Source organism: Mus caroli, unplaced genomic scaffold, assembly GCF_978045245.1.
Source record: "Mus caroli unplaced genomic scaffold, Mus_caroli_1 scaffold_19, whole genome shotgun sequence".
NCBI lineage: Eukaryota > Metazoa > Chordata > Mammalia > Rodentia > Muridae > Mus > Mus caroli.
The window spans coordinates 10,086,952-10,106,636 of record NW_028227274.1 but is presented as its reverse complement, the minus strand read 5'-3'; the positions used below and the strand labels follow the sequence as shown (position 1 = coordinate 10,106,636).

General features: G+C 42.1%; 1 protein-coding gene across 2 annotated transcripts in view; it reads left to right on the top strand.

The window, feature by feature from the left end:
• Osbpl1a (oxysterol binding protein like 1A) overlaps window positions 1–19,685 on the top strand; it is a 195,539-nt gene that overhangs the window by 25,120 nt on the left and 150,734 nt on the right. The window contains exons 5-11 of one of the 2 annotated variants that reach the window (XM_021150443.3): window positions 5,948–6,059; window positions 9,302–9,387; window positions 10,452–10,596; window positions 13,503–13,564; window positions 13,754–13,798; window positions 14,515–14,588; window positions 14,696–14,759. In XM_021150443.3, coding sequence (XP_021006102.1) covers window positions 5,948–6,059; window positions 9,302–9,387; window positions 10,452–10,596; window positions 13,503–13,564; window positions 13,754–13,798; window positions 14,515–14,588; window positions 14,696–14,759 — 588 coding nt within the window. Of the gene's footprint in view, window positions 1–5,947; window positions 6,060–9,301; window positions 9,388–10,451; window positions 10,597–13,502; window positions 13,565–13,753; window positions 13,799–14,514; window positions 14,589–14,695; window positions 14,760–19,685 lie in introns of those variants that run through there. The other variant, XM_085833702.1, reaches the window with a different exon arrangement.

Below are 19,685 nucleotides of genomic sequence, written 5' to 3'. Positions count from 1 at the left end.
AATTTGAAATGCCATCTAATATTAAGATATTTTATAATGAAAAACTGGTGACCCTCCAACTGTCCCTTGTGGTTCATATCAAGAGCAAATTCTTTTTGCAGCTCCTTGGGTTTTTTAACTTTTTTTGTTTATAAAGTACTTATATTGCTGCTTCTTGTTTCTTCTTAAATGTTAGGTTTCTATTTATTTATATCTGGCAGATAAGCATTATGTTTTTAATGAATTGTTTTCTGGATGTGAATGTTTTGCTATCTGTGGACGTCAGAAGAGGGCGTTAGATCCCCAGTAGTCACAGATTGTTGTAAGCCAGCACATGGGTGCCTTGAACCCAAGTCTTCTGCAAGAGCAGCAGGTGCTTGCTGAGCCGTCTCTCCAGCCCCAGATAAGCAGTTTACGTGTATTTCACTTACTTTTACAATCTAATGTGTATACACTCTATCTTGATCATATCCTTTCCCCAGCCACTCTCACATTTCCTTTGCATCCCCCAACATGTTCGCCCCCTTCTCCTCCCTATCTCCATCATCATCTCTTCATCATCATAACCACCCCCATCATCACTGTTGTCATCGCCGTCATCATCTCCTCTGCTAAATAACCCACCAATTGCAAGCATGGGCAACCAACCGGCGGCCATACTCCTGAGGAGAAATGACTCTCCTTTCCTCGGCGTGGTTTTTTCTTATTTCTCCCTGGCTTAATCCCTGCCTAGGGATTCTCTTAATCCATAACTGGTCTTCAGTTAAATACATTGTTCTGACCATACTAGATTCAGCCTTGTAGAGCCCTATATGTTTTCTCTATTGCATAATTCATTATTTTCTTTGGACCTAATGCTTTCTTGAATATTCTTCATTAGTTCTGTTTATCATTACATACTGGACATTAAAATCTTTGTAAATAAGCACTTCAGATTTTTCTGATGTTACTTGCTCTAGCTGTATGTCCTGGGTAATGCCCCTCTTAGCCCAGTCCTCCAGTTCTCTGTCCTCTTGTCCTCTACTTGTCAATCTGTAGCTGCAGTTACATTGTCCTGGGGTGGAGTTACATTTCCTGGCTCCCCAGTTGTTTTAAGTAGTCATTCAGGGAAAGGCTGCCTGGCCTATCAGCTTTTTAAGTATTTACATATTTGAAAATAACTTTTACCATCTTGCTTGAGTGATAGTTTGGGAATCATCTGTAGGAATTTGGAAGGCTTTGGTCACTGTCTTCTAGCTTTTGGTGGTGGGGGCAAGTCTAGAGTTGTGACTTATTAATTCCTGTGTTGTCTAGTCACTGGCAGTGTTCCAGATGAAGTTACAGTGGGGAGGAACCTAAATAACAGGGACTCACATTGCAGAATTCTTCCCCTATGAAAGTGCAGTCAGGTAAGTCTAGGACAGGAGGCGCACACCTGGGGATTTTGTCTTCTTCCGAGTGTGACTCAGACTATATCATCTGGTATGAGAGCTAGAAAATTCTGGAATCATGTTAGGGGAAGCAAAAAAGGAACAAGAACAATATCCTGTCTCTTAGGAGACGCCTGAAGTTCTCACATGGTACTCGTGCCTGTCCCCTTGGCTAGAACACTCACCTGACCATACTTTCTAAAGGGGAGCTGGGAAGTGGACCTTTGGGTTTAGGTAGCACATGTTCAGCTGAAAATGCAATGTGAGCATCTTTCCTTGACAGAAGTCCCAAGACGTTACTACTCTGCCTACAAATCTGCATGAGTTTTGTTACTGTTTACTAAGATTATCATTAAGATTTAGTGAAGAACTCAGCATAGCCTAGCTATACTCTCTGCTCAGGGCGATATAAGACTGAATTCAATGTGTTAGCTGGACTGTTCTCTTCTGAGGCTTAGAGCCACTTGGAAGCTCATTTGGGTTGTTGGCAGAGCTCACTGAAGTCACAAGACTGGGGTCCCAGCTTGTTGAGAATTGTTTAAAGTTTATATAGGCCACACTCAGGCTTAGCTCCATGGAGACGGCTTTTCCAGGAAGTATCCAGCTCCCTCCTCCAGCCTCTTTTGAGTCTCATTCTGTATCCTAGGCTGGCCTGGAACTTCCTCTGTACTCAGGATGCCTGGCTTTCCTGCCCCTTCCAGAGGACTGAGTCAAGAGCTTTTGTCCACACAGCCCAGTCTCCACTTATTAAAGTCAGTTGTGCTGGCTCTCGTGACCCAGTTACAGAAGTAAACTCAGTCGTGTGTCCTGTTCTAACTCGAGTAGAACTTGGCTGTTGATCGTCATTATGGCATGGACTTTGTTGAATTTACGTAGTACACAAGGGTACACTTTTGCACCTGTTTAAGCTGTTTTCTTGCAAACATGAAACACATTTATTAATGCCTTGCGCAGGTACCATATCTTTAAACAGAGCTTGGATAGTAGCTGTTTAAATTAGTGGATGCAGGTAATGGACATGAGCTGCAGAAATGGACTTAAAGCTGATTGTTCTTCCAGTTGTAACTCTGTTGTGGATTTTTCATTTTAAATAGTGGATGAATTCATAAAAATACACAAGAAAGTGAAAGCATACAGTCCAATGTGAAGCTCTACAGTTTCCAAATGCCTATTCTAATTGTATCAAAATTCATTCCGTTTTATAACCTTTTGGGTCTGGTTAAATTTTGTGTGTGTGTGTGTTTTAATTTACAACCTACTTAATAATAGAATTTTTAAAAAATCAACATGATAATATGTTTAGCAGCATCATTTATAACAGAAAAAAAAAACCCTAAATATTCATCAGTTTCTAACAGTTAAGCAAGGTGTGGCTCACCGGCAGGCACTGGAAAAGTCTCTCAGCAACAGAGGAATGATGGATTGGTGCACACCCAAGCACAACCGTGACTGAAAGGAACCATACAGATGGCCAAACACTGTATGTTTCTTTCATTGAAATGTTCAGGAGGCGCGTCCATAGAGACTAAACGTAGATGAGTGGTTGCCAGGGGGTGCAGAGAAAGGTGTCTGTCCAGACACCTGGGTTTCCTGAGGGGGACGAGATGTTCTAATATTTGGTAGTGTGTATGACAGTGCAATTCTGTGAGCATATATACTAAAAGCCAAGGATTCCTGTCCATTTACAGGGTAAGATCTATGCAGTGTGAATTACTCCTTACAAAATTGCTCAGAAGCACTGTGGGTGTGAAATTTTCCTCTCCCTCACCTGAAATGAATTGTATCAGCGGGGAGTGACTGACAGTAGTGGGTCACAGGGTTGACTTAGGGCAACTGGGGACATGACTGTGTTAGCTCTCTTGGGACCTTGACGGTGCAGTCCCCATCTTTAGTGTGTGTTCACTGAGACACGAGACCAGAACAAACAGACTTTGTCTTCTGACTTAGTAGAAAAGTTGCTCGAAGTGCTTTCTTGACCAGAAATATGTAAGATAAACCATCCTTATGAGTAAATGTTCAAGAGTGGCTACTGTTCGGACATAGGGAGAAGAGTGGAACGCATCCCTTCCTGCACTGAGGAAGGGGAGCAGAGGCAGGTATGGGGTGAGGGGCTGCGTTCTGCTTTACATAGTGTGGGCACTGAGCCTGCTTTTGAGCAGGAGTTTGTTTCAGCCCTGAGTTTAAAAAAATTCCACTCCTTTCAACTTCTCTGGCAGCGAGAACCAGACTGGAAAGGTTGCCATCAGTTAGCTGCATTCTCTAACAGAGTGTCTAACAGACACTCTCCCATCTCTAGCTGGGATGGCGCTGGTGTTTTGTTAAGTCTCAGGGTTTCTATTTTCATGTTTTGCAGTCTGACAAGCTGAGCACATCTCCGGGAGGAGTCGGCATGGTCTGTCTCCTGCTGCTTCTCTGGTTGCTTAGATGGTTCTTCCCTTAGAGGCCTTTCTCCGTGTTTTTCTTAACATTCTCTTTTCTCTGGAAATGTTCCACCTCAACCAACCAGTCTGTTCCTCTGGCTTCATTTCATCTCCCTAGGGGATTATTTTAGAACCTGTGATTCTGCCCCATGCTTTCCTTAAGGCATCCAGGTCCTCCTGTGAGCTGCCTTGCTGCTTCAAGTCTCTGATGTCTGTGCATCTGTAGAGGGACTCCCCGTGCGCCACACTGAAGCCCTGTGCAGTCTCTGCATTAGTGCTCAGTAACTGCACCACGGGCTCTTTTTGCCTTCTGTACTGAGGAGCAGGCAGGTACTCATTGCTTTTTATCTAAGCTTCAGCCCTCGGACATCTTCCTGGCCTTTTAGAAGTTCCACTTTGACCTTTAGATTGGGGTTGTCCCTTTGAGCATCAGGATCTTCGTTCCAGTTTTGTCAGAACCTTGTCTTTGCTAGGTTTTTGCAGCACCTCACCCAGCCTCTAATGCTAGGGTCCATCTGCTACAGGGTAGGTTTCCATTCTCCCTTCAGTATTTTGTATCTAGAAATGTTTTCTCTGTAGGGCCTCTTGCAGTGTTGAATACATGAGGAAAGCCAATAATTACTAAGGATTTGGGAAGGTACTGAAAGGTTCTCTGTGAGGGAAATGTAAGTGCAATTGGTGTTTCTTCAATCACCAGGAATACCTCAGGACTAGAAGAAGAATTCCAGATCTTGAGGCATGAGGAAGATGATGAATTGTTTTGTATCTGCTGTGGCCTTGGATGGGTCAGAGAGCAGCGCATTTGGGCTTACAGAAAGCTCTCAACTATAGGGACTGTTACTCTGCAATGCCTCCCCCCCCCCCAAAAAAAAATACAAGACACTTCTGTATACTGAGATGAGATGTTGAAATAGTCCCTGACTTGTCTCTCTGGGTGGCTTAATGATGTTAGTGGGGTAAATGCAGATACCAGTCCCTGAGTGTGCCTTCTGGAGTTCTGATTTTGACTCTAAATGACACATCTGTATTTTGATACTAGTTCTTTTTTCAGAGAGTTTGCTTTCTACACCTGGAGGTGACTAAGTAGACTTGGAGCCCTGATTTAGGAAGTCTGGGGTGGGGGCAGCTCAGATTGTTCAAATGCTATCTCATCCATTTTATTTATTTTAAAAATAATTTATTTTGGTCTTTGCGAGAAGATGTCAGTATGTAGCTCAGGTTGGTCTCGAACTCATCATGATCCTTTTTCTTCACCCTCCTCAGTGTTGGCTTTACAAGTATACACTGCTATACTCTCCTCTTTGCATTTTAAAATGGGCCTTTCTGTTGTTGGTTGTAAAGGTCTTTGTATGTTCTGTATACAAGACTCTGACCAAATACATGACTTGTAATTTTTGTTTTCTGAGACAGGGTTTCTCTGTGGAGCCCTGGCTGTCCTGGAACTTAACTTTGTAGACCAGGCTGGCTTTGAACTCAGGACTCTGCTTGCCTCGGCCTCCCAAGTGCTGGGATTAAAGGTGTGTGCCACCACTGCCTGGCTTTTAAAGGTTCTTTTAGACTTACTTATTCTCATATTTCTTATATGTGTGAATGTTTTGCTGGCATGTATACCACATTCGTGCCTGTTGGAGCAGGGATTATGGATGGTTGTGAGCCCTCCTATAGACGTTAGGAAGTGAAGCTGACTCCTTTCCATAAGCAGCAAGTGCTCTTAACTGCTGAATTGTCTCTTTAGGCTCTAGATAATTTACTTTTAAAAGTCAACTAAAGAAATTGGCTGTATATTAATTGTGGGTTGGCAATTGTTTAAGCAATTATAAGTTATTAGCAGAATTTTTGTAGGTATAATTGTTTTTTAAAATTTTATTTATTTATTTTATGTATGTGAGTACACTGTAGCTGTACAGATGGTTGTGAGCCATCATACAGTTGCTGGGAATTGAACTCAGGACCTCTGGAAAAGCAGTCAGTGCTCTTACCCGCGGAGCCATCTCTCCGGCAGCATAATTGATTTGATATGAAGATTCTTACATATTTTTTCTATTTTAGAAATTATAGCAATCACTAATTTGAAAAAGGATTGTCATATAATAAAGTCTTAGCTTAACAACAACTAAAATAATCTCTCTGTTTATTTAGGAGCTGGTCTTGCTTCTTTTAGAATACGATGCTGACAGTACAGTTGTAAATGGAAGTGGACAGACAGCAAAAGAAGCCACCCATGACAAAGAAATCAGAAACATGCTTGAAGGTAAGCATAGTGTCTTGTTTTACTATAGCTAAGGCCTTAGGTGCATCAGCATGACTCTGTAGCACCCGGGTAGATGACTGCAGTCCTTCTGTTGCTGAGTCATTACAAAACCATTGCTTATGTGTTATTTTGTTCCCTCAGCTGGTAGCTACTTATTGCTGTGCCATCGTAGCTAACAGAAGCCGCCTAACGAAGGAAAGCTGTACTTTGCTCACAATGTGAATGGGGATAAAATTTACCATGGCAGGAAGGCATGGTTGTGGCCCCATGATGCTGGGAGCATGTTAGGGGCATTGTTCTTTCCTGCAGAGGAACAGGAAGCAGAGAGAGGGCCAGAGTGGGGCTGCTTATGAAACTCAAAGTTTCCATGGCCCCCCAAAACACAGCCAGCAGCTGGGAACCAAATGTTCAGATATGAGAGACTGGGGGAACATTTCACATCCAAGCTGGAGCACTCACTTTATGACTATTAAAATCTTCACTTATAAAAGAATATAGTCGGCTAAAAATACGTTTTCAGTGCATAACAAGATGAGGGATAGAGAATTCAGGCACAAGGCGATGTGGCTTAGATAAGCTGCTGCAGCATGGTGATGAGAGCAGCCAGGAGGAGGTGGAGACGCTGCTGAGCCGGAGCTGGGCGTCAATCATTCCATACAGAGCTATCTTTCTGTCTCGCTTCGGCAACCACGGGGCCTCACTGCTAGAATACTCATTGCTTGATGGACCAGTTTCATGGCTATGGACACCAGAGGTTTAATTGCATTGACGAAGATGTGTGAGCCTTGAGTACAGAGCAATTTCTCCTCTGCACGTAAAAGAAAACCACTTCTGTGCTTAGGTAATAGGATTAGTCTTTGATAGTCCAGGCTTTGCTGGAAGACTAGACCAGGTCATTTCTACTTTGCACATAAGGCCTGAAAATTACCGCTGTGGCTTCACGCGTATCCTGTTCCTCTTTCTTGCAATTCAGAGAAGGGGGATACAACTCTGTATTTAAGGGTGTTAACTTTGTAACTGTAATTATTAGTATTTTTATTCATGTGAACTCTACAGTCTTGCCTGTAACAATTTTCTTATCAATTGAGATCTTCTTGCTTATTCTATAGTTACAAAAATAGCAACTATTTGGCACCTAGACTAGAGAACTGTCATCAACACGTACTGCATGTATCAGTGGGTTTGGAGTGATCTTCCTCTGCACTGGTCACATTCAGCTGCCTTATTCCAGCTGGTCTTCAAGGGTGACATTTGTCCCAGATCTTTAGGTCAGTGCTTTCACTTGACCTCACTGGTTTCAGTAAATAACCAGATCCACATTTATCTTCTACCAGTCATTGTAGTATGTGATGGAATGGCTCGTGGCTCATACTGGATATGGTCTTTGCCCTTTAACACACTGTGATCTATCGACAGGTGAGGTAACTGTTTCTGATCCTGACCTGTCATGGGAACCCGGGACTGAACTTTTCCTGATAAACTGAATGTTGGGTTAGTCTGACAGGTGGACATTGGATAGGAAGATTGTGAAAACATACTCTTAAGGCTCCTCTGAAACTCAAGCTATGCAAGGCAAGGGCTTAGATGACTTCACGGGTTTTGTCACTTGTTAGCTCATGTGCTCCTAGCCTGGGTAATAGAAGATAGAGACTTAATGGTGTGATTCTGTTCTGATGAGGACACCATCTGTTGCAGGAAATATTAAAAAAGGATGGCAAGTTCTCGCTCTTCGCCCAGCTACTCTCAACCCTGGCCGTCTTGCCCGCCAGTTCTTATGGAGATTCTCTGATTCAGAGCTCCAAAATCTCTCCACCCAGCTCTCTAAGTTCCCACTGATGTGTCACTACATCACTAGCCCCACACTTCCAAACCCCCATAGCCTTTGTGGTACATATCTGGCAAACGCATACTTTGCCGCTGTACCTTTATCTCTTGAAACCAGTTGAACCGCTGCATGAAGGGAAACACCACACAAACTTAGTTCAGAAACAATGGTGAGCTTGTTTCTTGTGTTACTGCATTGTATTAGAAACACACGAGTGATTTGCGCTGCTATTGAGACAGTGGCCACTCACTAACCCTGGTCATCAAAAGCTCGTAATTGTTTATGCTAAGTCTTTTTTTAAGATGTATTTATTTTATGTATGTGTGGATGCTGCCATTGTCTTCACGCACACTAGATGAGTTCATCAGATCCCATTGCAGATGGCCGGGAGCCACCATGTGGCTGCTGGGAATTGAACTCAGGACCTCGTCAGCAGTCAGTAACCGCTGAGCCCTCTCTCCATTCCCTAAGTCTTAGAATGAGTAAATCCCTAGTGTCTTTGAATTGAACTCTCAAATCTAACAGTATTTAAGTTTCAGTTCAAACATTTGTATTTTTCTACACTGTGATCAACTTTTTTTTTTAGTATTTTTTTTATTTATGAGTTTGTGTGTATGTGTCTATATAATGTGTTTTATGTATGTTGGTGGGTACTTACAGAAGCCAGAAGAGGGTGTCAGCTGGAGTTAATAGGTGGTTGTAGGTTGTCTGGTGTAAGTGCTGGGAGCTGAACTCAGGTCCTCTGATGTCTTTGTAATGAATTTCCAGGCAGATCACACCTGGCTGTAGAGCAACAGTTCTCAACCTATGGGTTGCACCCCCACCCCGACCCCCCACTCCCGCCAGTGGTCACACATCACAGATCCTGCATTTCAGATATTCATGTTAAGATTCATAATAGTTTTTTTGTTTTTGTTTTGTTTTTCGAGACAGGGTTTCTCTGTGTAGCCCTGGTAGCAAATTACCATTAAGTTAATGAACTTGTAATGGAATAGTTTTATGGTTGGCAGTCATACAACTACATTAAAGGGTTACAGCATTAGGAAGGTTGAGAGCCACTCTGTAGACTAAGATATATATTTTTCTCTTTCTTTTCTCTCTCTTCCTTCCTTCCTTCCTTCCTTCCTTCCTTCCTTCCTTCCTTCCTTCCTTCCTTCCTTCCTTCCTCTCTCTCTCTCTCTCTCTCTCTCTCTCTCTCTCTCTCTCTCTCTCTCTCTCTCTCTTTCTTTCTTTCTTTCTTTCTTTCTTTCTTTGGTTTTCTGAAACAGGGTTTCTCTGTATAGCCCTGGCTGTCCTGGAACTCACTCTGTAGACCAGGCTGGCCTCAAACTCAGAAATCCGCCTGCCTCTGCCTTCCAAGTGCTGGGATTAAAGGCATGTGTCACCACTGCCCAGCCTTATTTTTTTTCTCTTGCAGCTGTGGAAAGGACTCAACAAAGAAAGCTTGAAGAATTGCTTTTAGGAGCAGCTAGAGAAGGAAGAACAGCCGAAGTATCAGCTCTGGTAACAAGAAGCATTATTTCTTATATGTTAGGATGGTTTTTCCCTGAAATGTTAACTTCATAGTTGAGTGTCTGTGAGGAAACCCTCTTATCATCACCCTAGAATAGAAGTGTGATTATGCACAGATACACAAGTGCCCAACAACTCAGGATGGGAATGGTTTAGGAGGTACATATGCTGACAGATCTCTAGATTTCTGATTTATCTCCTCAACCCCAGTCAAATACCTGGTGATTAAGAATCAAATTTGTCATAGTAAATAATTAAGTTAAAGAATTTTTTTTTCAAATTAAGCCCGTTTAAAGTAAGAAAAAATTACAGAATTTAGTCAAAGAGGACGTTTTCCTAATTTTGATGAACAATAAATTCTGAAGAATATTGTCCTTCTAACATACCAAAAAGGAGCAGTGTTTGGATCAAGGACTTAGATCAAGCTGGGCAAGCTGGCAGCTTTGCCTACTTGTCTTTTCTTCCTAGGAGACCTACTTTCTTGTTTCCATTTCCTGCATGGTCTCATTAAATACGAAGCTCTAAATTTGTTCTGAATTCAAGACTGAAGCATTGCCATTTGCTTTAAAGTTATTTTAGCTCACTTGAAGCATTTCTTTGGTTTCTAAGTATAGTACCTGCAACATTTTAAACATTTTTGAAATGGAGACTCTATAGAGATCGCTAGCTGCCACAGGAAGGTGGGAAGAAGTTCCGCGGAGACTTGACATTTGCGCTCTAGCATCTTGGCCTTAGTTCTTCTTGGGACTGTTGGCTGGTGCTTGATTTGTAGTTCTGTTGTCACGAGTGCGAACTGCAAGACTGTTGAGAACAAGCAAGTTGGTGACATCGTAATGGGAGGCATTGGTGGGTCGCATTGCTGCTGTGCTTGGTGCCAGGACACAGATGTCACACCTGCTTAGGACAAGCATGGGTCAGCCGCAGAGTGAGCAATAGGGGCCTGGTCAATGCAAACCTGCCATCTCTGCTGTGTGGAGGCTCTGCTTGGAGCCTTTCTGCACATTGTGAGGGGAAGCCTGTGTTTGGTGTGTAATCACATTGCTGTCCTGTGTTAGCTCAGCAGGCCCAATCCTCCTGATGTGAACTGCTCAGACCAGCTAGGAAATACTCCCTTGCACTGTGCCGCCTACTGGGCCCACAAGCAGTGTGTTCTAAAGCTCCTGAGAAGCGGGGCTGACCCCAGCCTGAAGAACAAGAACGGTGAGCAAGCCCCACCTATCACAATCCTCCTCGGTTGCTTGACTCCACTGTTACATTGTATGGTCCCCTGTTTACATAAGGACGTTCACAAAGGTAAAAGAATGGCTTGCTCTTCTCCTTTAAGATTTAAATAGGAATGCACTCCGTACTCCAAATGAGACCATTATTGAGAAATATATTCCTACCATCAAGGAAAGAAAGCTGTCATCGTTGTTGTTTGTAGCAGTTATAGGTTGCCACCAATACAAAATTAGAGAATGTTGACGCACTGTGTTAGGAGAACCCAGAGTTAGATTATCAGGAGCCTCTTGTCGTGGCCTTTTCATCCAGTGCTCAGCATCCAGCCTTGCTTTATGAGTGCAGCTGTTTAAGATCACCTTCTGTATGTAATATGTGGTGCTGATCCATTGAGGTAGGTCAAGGCCATCGGTGCCTTAGTCTGAGAGCAGCATCTCTAACTTGGGGTTTTTCTTTAAGGCACATCATAAGCTCGCACTTAGAAACACTGTCCAGCATTTCAGCATAGTTCTTTGGGGCCATTTGATATGAGAAAGTAAAAGACAAAGCACACTGAGACATGGCCCTACAGTGTAATAGGGACACCTGGCCATTCCCAGATGTCCCAGGAGAAAGCCAGCTAGTACCTTGTTCTACTTGAGCTTGTAGAGCAGTCTGGGAAAGCTAGCACTGGGTGATCCAAAGTCTTTACTACGTTGGAAATATCTGTGAATGTCCAAAAAATTGCCTCAAATAATTGACTCTGTGGTTAGACATCATTTTAGCAGCAGACAGATTTGCTGTGTACTGAAGCATTTTTAAGGATGCTGAAAACCTGCTAATCTTTGGAGTCTTTCTATGCGTCTGTGCTTTTCTTCTGGGCATCCAGTTGCTGACCTGGAAACTACTGCACATGCCCAGCTGTACATGACATTTGGAGGTGTTGGACTCCTAGTAAAAATATTGATGACATTAGACTGGGGTTTCTTCTGTGCACATTCATTTGAAGAGAGGTGATTTTCTTCCATTGAGGGACAAAGATTTCTTGTGCGTTTCCTAGTACCCTGTTGTTCCACTCATTTTCTTTTGCTCTGAGAACACACACACATTTCTCTTGTGAAATTGCTGGCTATAAGTTCACGTAGCTAGGAAGCCTGCTCATTTAGTTCTAAGTGTGCTTCACTGAGTTTTTCCTGTATGCCTGGCCCTGCAGACAGTTAGCCCAGAGAAGAGGCTAAAATTTTATCCATTTGGCAGCAGCTCAGAATTTATTTTTGGCATTAGGGTAGACTTTTATGAAAGAAATCATACTGCCATTTTTCCCTCTGCTGGAAGGATATTTTCTCACAAGGGCCCTGCAGACACAGTGGGGATATGAGAATTGGCAGACCATTGTCTTTCTAGGTGCTGTGTAGAAAGACTGAATTGATGACAGTTCTCAGTGAACATTTTAAGAAGGGTTTCTCTCCTCACTGAAGAAGCAGATGTTAGTAGCCCCTGCTTCACACATCAGCAGTCCTGTTAATCTGCCTCAGAACAAAGTCAAGCTCGTGTGATCTTTTCTCTCGATTACTGACCGTGGCCTTTCTCCTTTCATCCCTTCCCTCCCCTGATGATCTTGAAGCCATTCCATAGAGCATACCATTCATTCTCTTGATAAATATTTCATTATATTAATACAAGATAAAGACTCCATAAACAACCATGTCATAGGTATACAATTCTGAGTGTATTAAGGATGGCTTAATTATGCCCTTCAAATTATAATTGTATGGTGTGTAGTTTAAATTAAAATTGTATGGCATATGAATTTCTATGTTGGTAGAGCTGATAAAAACCTGAAGCACTATAATAGGATCAGTCAGTTATATTGTAATTTCCCTAAGTTTACACTTAAACACTTTGACATATGTAAACATCAGTCAAACCATATTACTTCTTGTCTTGAGACCTGCCAGAGGCATCCCATCATGTCTAGAAGACACAGCTCACAGACATCCAGCTCTGTGCGCATCACCTTCTTGTCTCTTGCCCTCTGTCTCATTTCTCTCTTGGGGCCTTTGCATTAGCTGTTCCCTGAGTCTTCACAGGATCCTTTCCAGTAACCATCCCTTCCTGAGCCGAGCCATCTGGGACCAGTCTCTTCGCTTTCTACCTGAAGTGGTAGCTGTTGTTCATTGAATCTGCCACTAATTATGTCAGCATACCATAATTACCGGTTATGTCTCTTTTAGTATGAATTTTCCACTGTGTCCTGTGTTGTTCATTGTAAATCGCTGGTGCTTTATAAGAAGTAGAAATAAATGTTACTAATACATACCAGGGCTTTGGTTTTGTTTTAAAGAATTGAACAGTTGGTCTGGAGAGATAGCTCAGCAGTTAAGAGCACTGGCTGCTCTTTCAGAGGTCTTGAGTTCAATTCCGAGCAACCACATGGGATGGTGACTCACAACCATCTGTAATGAGATCCGATGCTCTCTTTTGATGTCTGAAGATATAGCTACACTGTACTCACATATATAAAATAAATCCTAAAATTCTTTTTTGAATAGTTGACCAACAAGTTAATGTAAGGCTTAAACAAATTGACTATGGGATAAGAAGTCTGTATTGTTTTAAACTGGCAAGCTTGTGGTAATTTGTTCCACCAGTCACTTATGGACAGAAAGGCTGCCTGGTCAGAGGACCTGTAGAGAGTGTTCTGAGGACAGTCAGACTTTCTGACGTAATAGCTCCCCTAACAGGAGGCCTTCAAGAACCAAGAGGGAAACTTCTGGCAGGGGATTTTGTTTTTATATTTTGCTGGTGGAAGGAGCCTTTGAAAGTACAAAGGAACGTCATATGGTACAGTTGTAGTAAACTTTGTTGTGTAGTTGGCATAGTGACATTTTTCCTTGTATTTTACGCAGATCAGAAACCTCTTGACCTTGCCCAGGGTGCTGAAATGAAGCATATTCTTGTTGGTAATAAGGTGTGTACTGGTGGGCTAAATCTTACATTTCTGACTTCCTAAGGTAGGTATTGATGGATTAAACTGCTAGATTTCTAATTCCTTAAAGGTCTAAATTTCTGATTTCCTAAAGTAGTAAGTCTCTTCAAAGGAATTGAATGAATGCTTCAGCTCTGTAGCTGCATCTTTAATGAAATGTGTTTCCAGTAGGTTGTCCACAAAGCACTGAAACGCTACGAAGGCCCTCTCTGGAAGGTAGGAGGGGCTTGAAGGAGGAGGCTGGAAGGGATTCGTAATGCTTTGTTTCTGGTCTTTCCCTGCCCCCCAATTTTTTCAGACTTACATAATGTCCCTGACTTACCATGACATATGAGGTTTTTTTACTTTTTAGTTCCATATAAAGATTTGAACTTGGTAGCACTTATACTCTAATTTGGAACTTTTTATCTTTTCTTGCCTTGTGTTTGGGCAGTGCTGGTGAGTTCCCAATCACCCATGTGGCCAAGAGTGTAGCAACCAGGACTGCACAGTGCAGTGTTGCCATCTTGCTTTGCATAATGGTTGGCATGTTTTAGCCCCTCCCCCATGCACACAGCATACAGTATATAAGTACATTATATAAATGGATTTCGGTTAACTCTTTTTAGACATTCAGTCACAACTTTGAGGCACTTGTGTTTAAGACCCAGAACTGCTGTTTTCTGTAGACAATTCTGAACGGAACGATTAGCGCCATAAGCTGTGACCTTACCAGTGTGGCATTGTGTTTCGTGTTCAAACACCCTGTAGAGAGAGCTATGTTCACATCATTGCGTTTAATATCTGAGCTCAAATTTATTACAGTTTATTGTTCAGCCCTCCTGTCTAGATAGAAGTCCCAGATATATCTATTTAAGCTTAATTACGTTTCCTTAGTTACATATTTGAATCCAGATACATCAGCATGGAAATTTTTTGTCCTTTTCCTTTAGAGTTCAAGATTTTTTGGCTGGAAGTTATTTTGGGTAGTGTTAGAACATGGAGTCCTTTCCTGGTATAGGAAACAGTAAGTATTATCCTTATACTTACTAAGTTTTAGAATATAACATTTAATATATTAGAAGTTTTCATTTAGGTCTTTTTCTTTGCCTTGATTTAATTTTTGTTTTAAAGGCCTGATGCAGTCCATAATTCTTATCGCCAAGGATGCAAACACCTGACTCAAGCTGTGTGCACGGTAAGATGAGACGTGTGTTTGTACAGACCGTGAAGTCCGTGCTGCAGTGAGTTGTCCAGACATTGCAGACTCTAGAGAATCCATGGGCTTCACATTTGAGAGCAACTGAAGTTAAAGGTTCTGTTTGTGCATGTGCAGGCACACATGCATGTGCAGACACACACACACATAGTCAATTTGTTTCTTTCCACTTGTGTTTAGAACAGGCGATCTAAAACAATCTAGACAGCTGTCAACACTGGAGGCACATGTGTGTCTTTTGTCTTTTCCATGGGTAAATCTAAATGGTGGAAGCGTCTCTGGGATTACAAGAAAATGTAAAGCTCATGACAGACTCAGTTCCTTGTACTTGCTCCCAGCTGTTTTACTTTACTCTCTAGGTGACTGAGATGCCTCTGTTTACTGACTGGGCTAACATGGGGCTCAGGCACATCTAAGTGCAGTAGGGTTGTGCCATAGCTGCCTGCCTGTCTGCCTGCCTGCCTGCCTGCCTGCCTGTCTGCCTGTCTGCCTGTTTGTCTGCCTGCCTGCCTGCCTATCTGCCTGTCTGCTTGCCTGTCTGCCTGTCTGCCTGTCTGCCTGTCTGCCTGTCTGCCTGTCTGCCTGTCTGCCTGTCTGCCTGTCTGCCTGCCTGCCTGCCTGCCTGCCTATCTGCCTGCCTATCTGCCTGTCTGTCTGCCTGCCTGTCTGCCTGTCTGCCTGTCTGCCTGTTTGTCTGCCTGCCTGCCTGTCTGCCTGTTTGTCTGCCTGCCTGCCTGTCTGTCTGTCTGTTCTGCCTGCCTGTCTGTCTACCTGCCTGTCTGCCTGCCTGTCTGCTTGTCTGCCTGTCTGCCTGTCTGCCTGCCTGCCTGCCTGCCTGTCTGCCTGCCTGCCTGCCTGTTTGTCTGCCTGTCTGCCTGTCTGCCTGTCTGCCTGTCTGCCTGTCTGCCTGTCTGCCTGTCTGCCTGCCTGCCTGCCTGCCTGCCTGTCTACCTGCTCTCAAGCGCTCTCCTGCTCTCCACCCACCGTCTTCCCTGAGAGGTTACAGGCTGAGTGAACTGCCCCATCAATTTAGAACACACTGTGCCCGAGTTGTCCATTCCTAGCCCTTCTCTCTTGTCCTTCCTGGACACAGCAGACTGGGGCTCTGCCATGCTCACCCCCTCTGCCACCTTGCTGCCTGTTCTCTCCTACCCCTTGGTTCTGCCCTACACTAACATTCTTACTCTACTGCAATCTTTTTATTAGTCTGTTTTTTACAAAGTGAACTTGTTAGTTTCTCCCACTTCATTTTCAAAACTTTAGCTTCTATGGAATTGATTAGGTCCTGGTGGGTTATGCCTCTGCCTATTTTATAACTTCTAATTTCTTATGTAGTGGTCTGCTTACAGCTTTATCTGAGTTGTATCAACACCAGATAAAGAGACCCATTGAATATTCACATGAATCAAGCTATGTTCAATTTCTTCTTTCCTAGGGTTGACACCTAGGTTGATTTAGAGTATTTTATACAGGTATTCCTATCCTTAACTGTCCATTAAAAATTACAATATTTATAATATGTAGAATATAACATTAACTATTCTACACTGTGACATTAAGTACAATTAATTATTCTGCTAGTTTGGATAGTGTGCAGTCCCAGAAGTCTTTAACTCTCCTAATGGGCAGTCTATTGGAGTCAGACCATTCACCCTCAGCTTCTGCCATCCAGCCACTTGATAAATCTGATCACTCCAGTTTGAATATATAAGTGGAGTCATGCTTGTCTTTTTGTGATAGCCTGTTTGACATAGCAGTGTTCTCCAGATTCACCCATGTCTTAGTATGCCATCAGATTTCCTTTCTACAAAATCCTATGTCTTTTATACATATGCCACATTTTCTTTATTCATTTTCAGCTGTCAGTGGAATTTAGTTCTTTAAATTTCTTGACTACTATGGGCTATATCTACCTATGTAGTGAACATGGGTAGAAATTACTTTGAGAATATATGCCTAAAAATAGACCCGATGGCTTATATTGTGGTTCCAGTTTTAGAATCTAGAGATACATTGTCAGTTTCTCTCCCTTATCTTTTCTTTCATGAATTTCATAGATTGCATTTTGACATTTTGAGCTGATATACCTAGAGTTAACTTGTACGTGGTATGAGGTACAGACTCAGCTTCATCCTTCTGCTGTGGACACCCAGTTGTGCTCACACTGTGGTTTGGAGGATGTCCAAGCTTTCCATGACTAAGTGATCTTGGCATACTCTTCTGAAATCACTTGACCATACACAAGGTCTTTTTCTTTCGTTGACTCATGTACCTGCAGGTATCACATAGTTTTCTTCACTGTGGCTTTGCAGCGTGTTTTAAGCTGAAAAAGTTTGTTCATTGCTTACAAGATTGTTTTGGCTATTTGCAAACTGATGGACGTCCATGCTGATTTTATGGTGGAACATAGGTCATGTATTTTTGTATGCTGTTATTTGGTTTGGTTTTATCCCACAATATTATTTTCTTCTTCCTCTTCCTTCTCCTCCTTGTCTTATATCCTCTGTACCATGTGCCCTTCTTCTGGCTTTTACAATTTTTTTTTTACCTTTCTGCAGGGTTTCCTGACCCTTGGTGGTGGTTGGAGGTTGATGGTAGTGGTGACAACACAGATGTTCTCTTTACGGCTGACCATTAGACTGCCACTTATTCTCATTACTTTGACTATTTATGAACCTCTGCAGTTACTATTGCCCTCTGTAAAGAGGAAACTTCTTTTCTTCCAGAGATGATAGCAATAGTAATCTGAGAGTAAACACAGTTGTTTAGGAAGTAATTTGATGGACACATCATCTTCATTTAGCAAAATGACAGGAATGTCTTCCCTATGAGGACCTATGAAATCCCTAGACATTATATTTTCACTGTGTTCACAGTGCCAGATGAGGATTCCCTCCTGTGAGTCAGGGTTAAAATTTAGTCAGAGGTTAGTTGTCAGCCCTGTAATAGACTTTCAAATACTGTGCCTTTGGAAGCATCTTGCTGGACCTGTTAGTAGTATTTCATTCAAGGTCTACAAGTGGGTAAGGACAGTTTGCTGACTCCTCCCCAACAACTTCATAGGACCTTTCAGCAGCAATGCCGTCCAATAGGGAGGATGCTTTATGTAGCTCAGGCTGGTCTTGAACTCACTGTGTAGGGTAGGAAAGGTGACCTTTAATTCCTGATCATCCAGTCTATATATTTCAAGCACTAGGATTGCAGGCATGCACCACCATTTGTGGCATTAAAACAACAACAACAACGATGCCCCAAACTTTAGTTGCATGGATTTAATTTGTTTTCTCATAGTTTGATGGGGTTTTGTTTGAGTACTAGGATTGGACCCAGACCTTGTGCACACTGTCATAGTTTCTTAAGGTTGAAAGTTAAAATAGGGAGATTAGGCTTCTTTACTAACAGATCTCTCAAACCATATTTTACTGTTGGTAGCTGTTTCTTGTTTTACCCCACTAGCTTTGGTAGGTTTTAGTTCATTATCATTTAAACTATTTTCTAATTTCTGTTATGATTTTTGCTAAGAGCCAGTTAATAATTCTAAATATTAGAAGTGTGATGTTTAACCCCCAAATAATGGGGCTTTTTTGATTATCTCACTCTAGATTAATAATTCCATTTTGGTTTAGAACATACACTGTATGATTTCTATTCTGTCAGATTTATTGAGGCTTGTTCAATAACTGTACTTATGTAATATAATAATAGTGCGTTTGTATTTGATGCTGGGAAGATAGATGGCTTAGCAGCTAAGAGTGTTTGTTGCTTTTGCAGAGAATATTGGTTTATTTCCTAACACCCCATGTAGTGGCTCACAACTGTGTGTAACTTTATTACCAGGGGATCTGACACCCTCTTCTGACCTCTGCAGACACCATACACAAATGTGGTGTATATATATGCACACATGCAAAAAATCCATACACAATAAATAAATAAAATAAGAGTATTTATTTTGTTATTGTTAAGTAATATGCCTTATAAGTTGTCATGGTGGTATTCATTTGTTTTCTCTAGTTTATTGTTAGTTATTATCAATTGATGAGTATTAAGATCTCTATCTGTGCATGTATCGTTCTACATCTGTGGCTGTTATTGATTGCATACTTGTTGATGACGTTTTCCTAATTGACATTTTGTTTTAAAATTGTTTTTGTCTAATGTTAATATGGCCAGCCTGGCTTTGTGACTACTTTTCATTTACTTTGAACCTATCTGTGTTTTTCTTCTGTCTCTTGTAGGTGGTATATATTTTCTATTTAGTTTCTATTTCCATTCTGACAATTTTTGACTTTTAATGAATCATTTTAAATGTGTTTTTGCTTCCTTCCTTCCTCATGTTAGGTCTCTTACAGTGACCTCCTTAGTATAATGCATGCTATGTCCTGGAGAGTGGGTTCTGTTACTTGTCTTGTTGTGGAGTGTAACCTCCCATGTCTTGAGCAGCCTCTGGTCACTTTAGATTGGCCTTGTCTGGGTGAATTGTTCTGAATCTGTGATGTGAGTGATGTGATTGTCAGGAATCTCCAAATTACCTCTCGGGAGACTGCCCTGCTCTCTTGAGTGTTTGTAGCTGTCCAGCTCTGCCTTATTAATTCTCAAAGCCAGCCAGCCAGCCGCCCCACTTGTGCCCTTGCAATACCTTGGGCTGTGGGAATGGCTTCCATAGCTTCTGATTGTGGCTCCTGCAAGAGAGTACTCACCTCTTGTCTGTGGATGGTTGTTGCCATTCCAGTTCCTTCTGTGGCAGGTTTTGTTTTGGGTGGGGACAGCAGAGGGTTGACAAAGTTGTTTCATAGTTGTTTCCTACTGACATTTCTATAGTAGGTCCTAGGAACAGAAGGCCAACCTTTATTCTTTTAAATTCCCTCCATTTCTACTTTTTTATTAAAAAAATAATTATTCCTA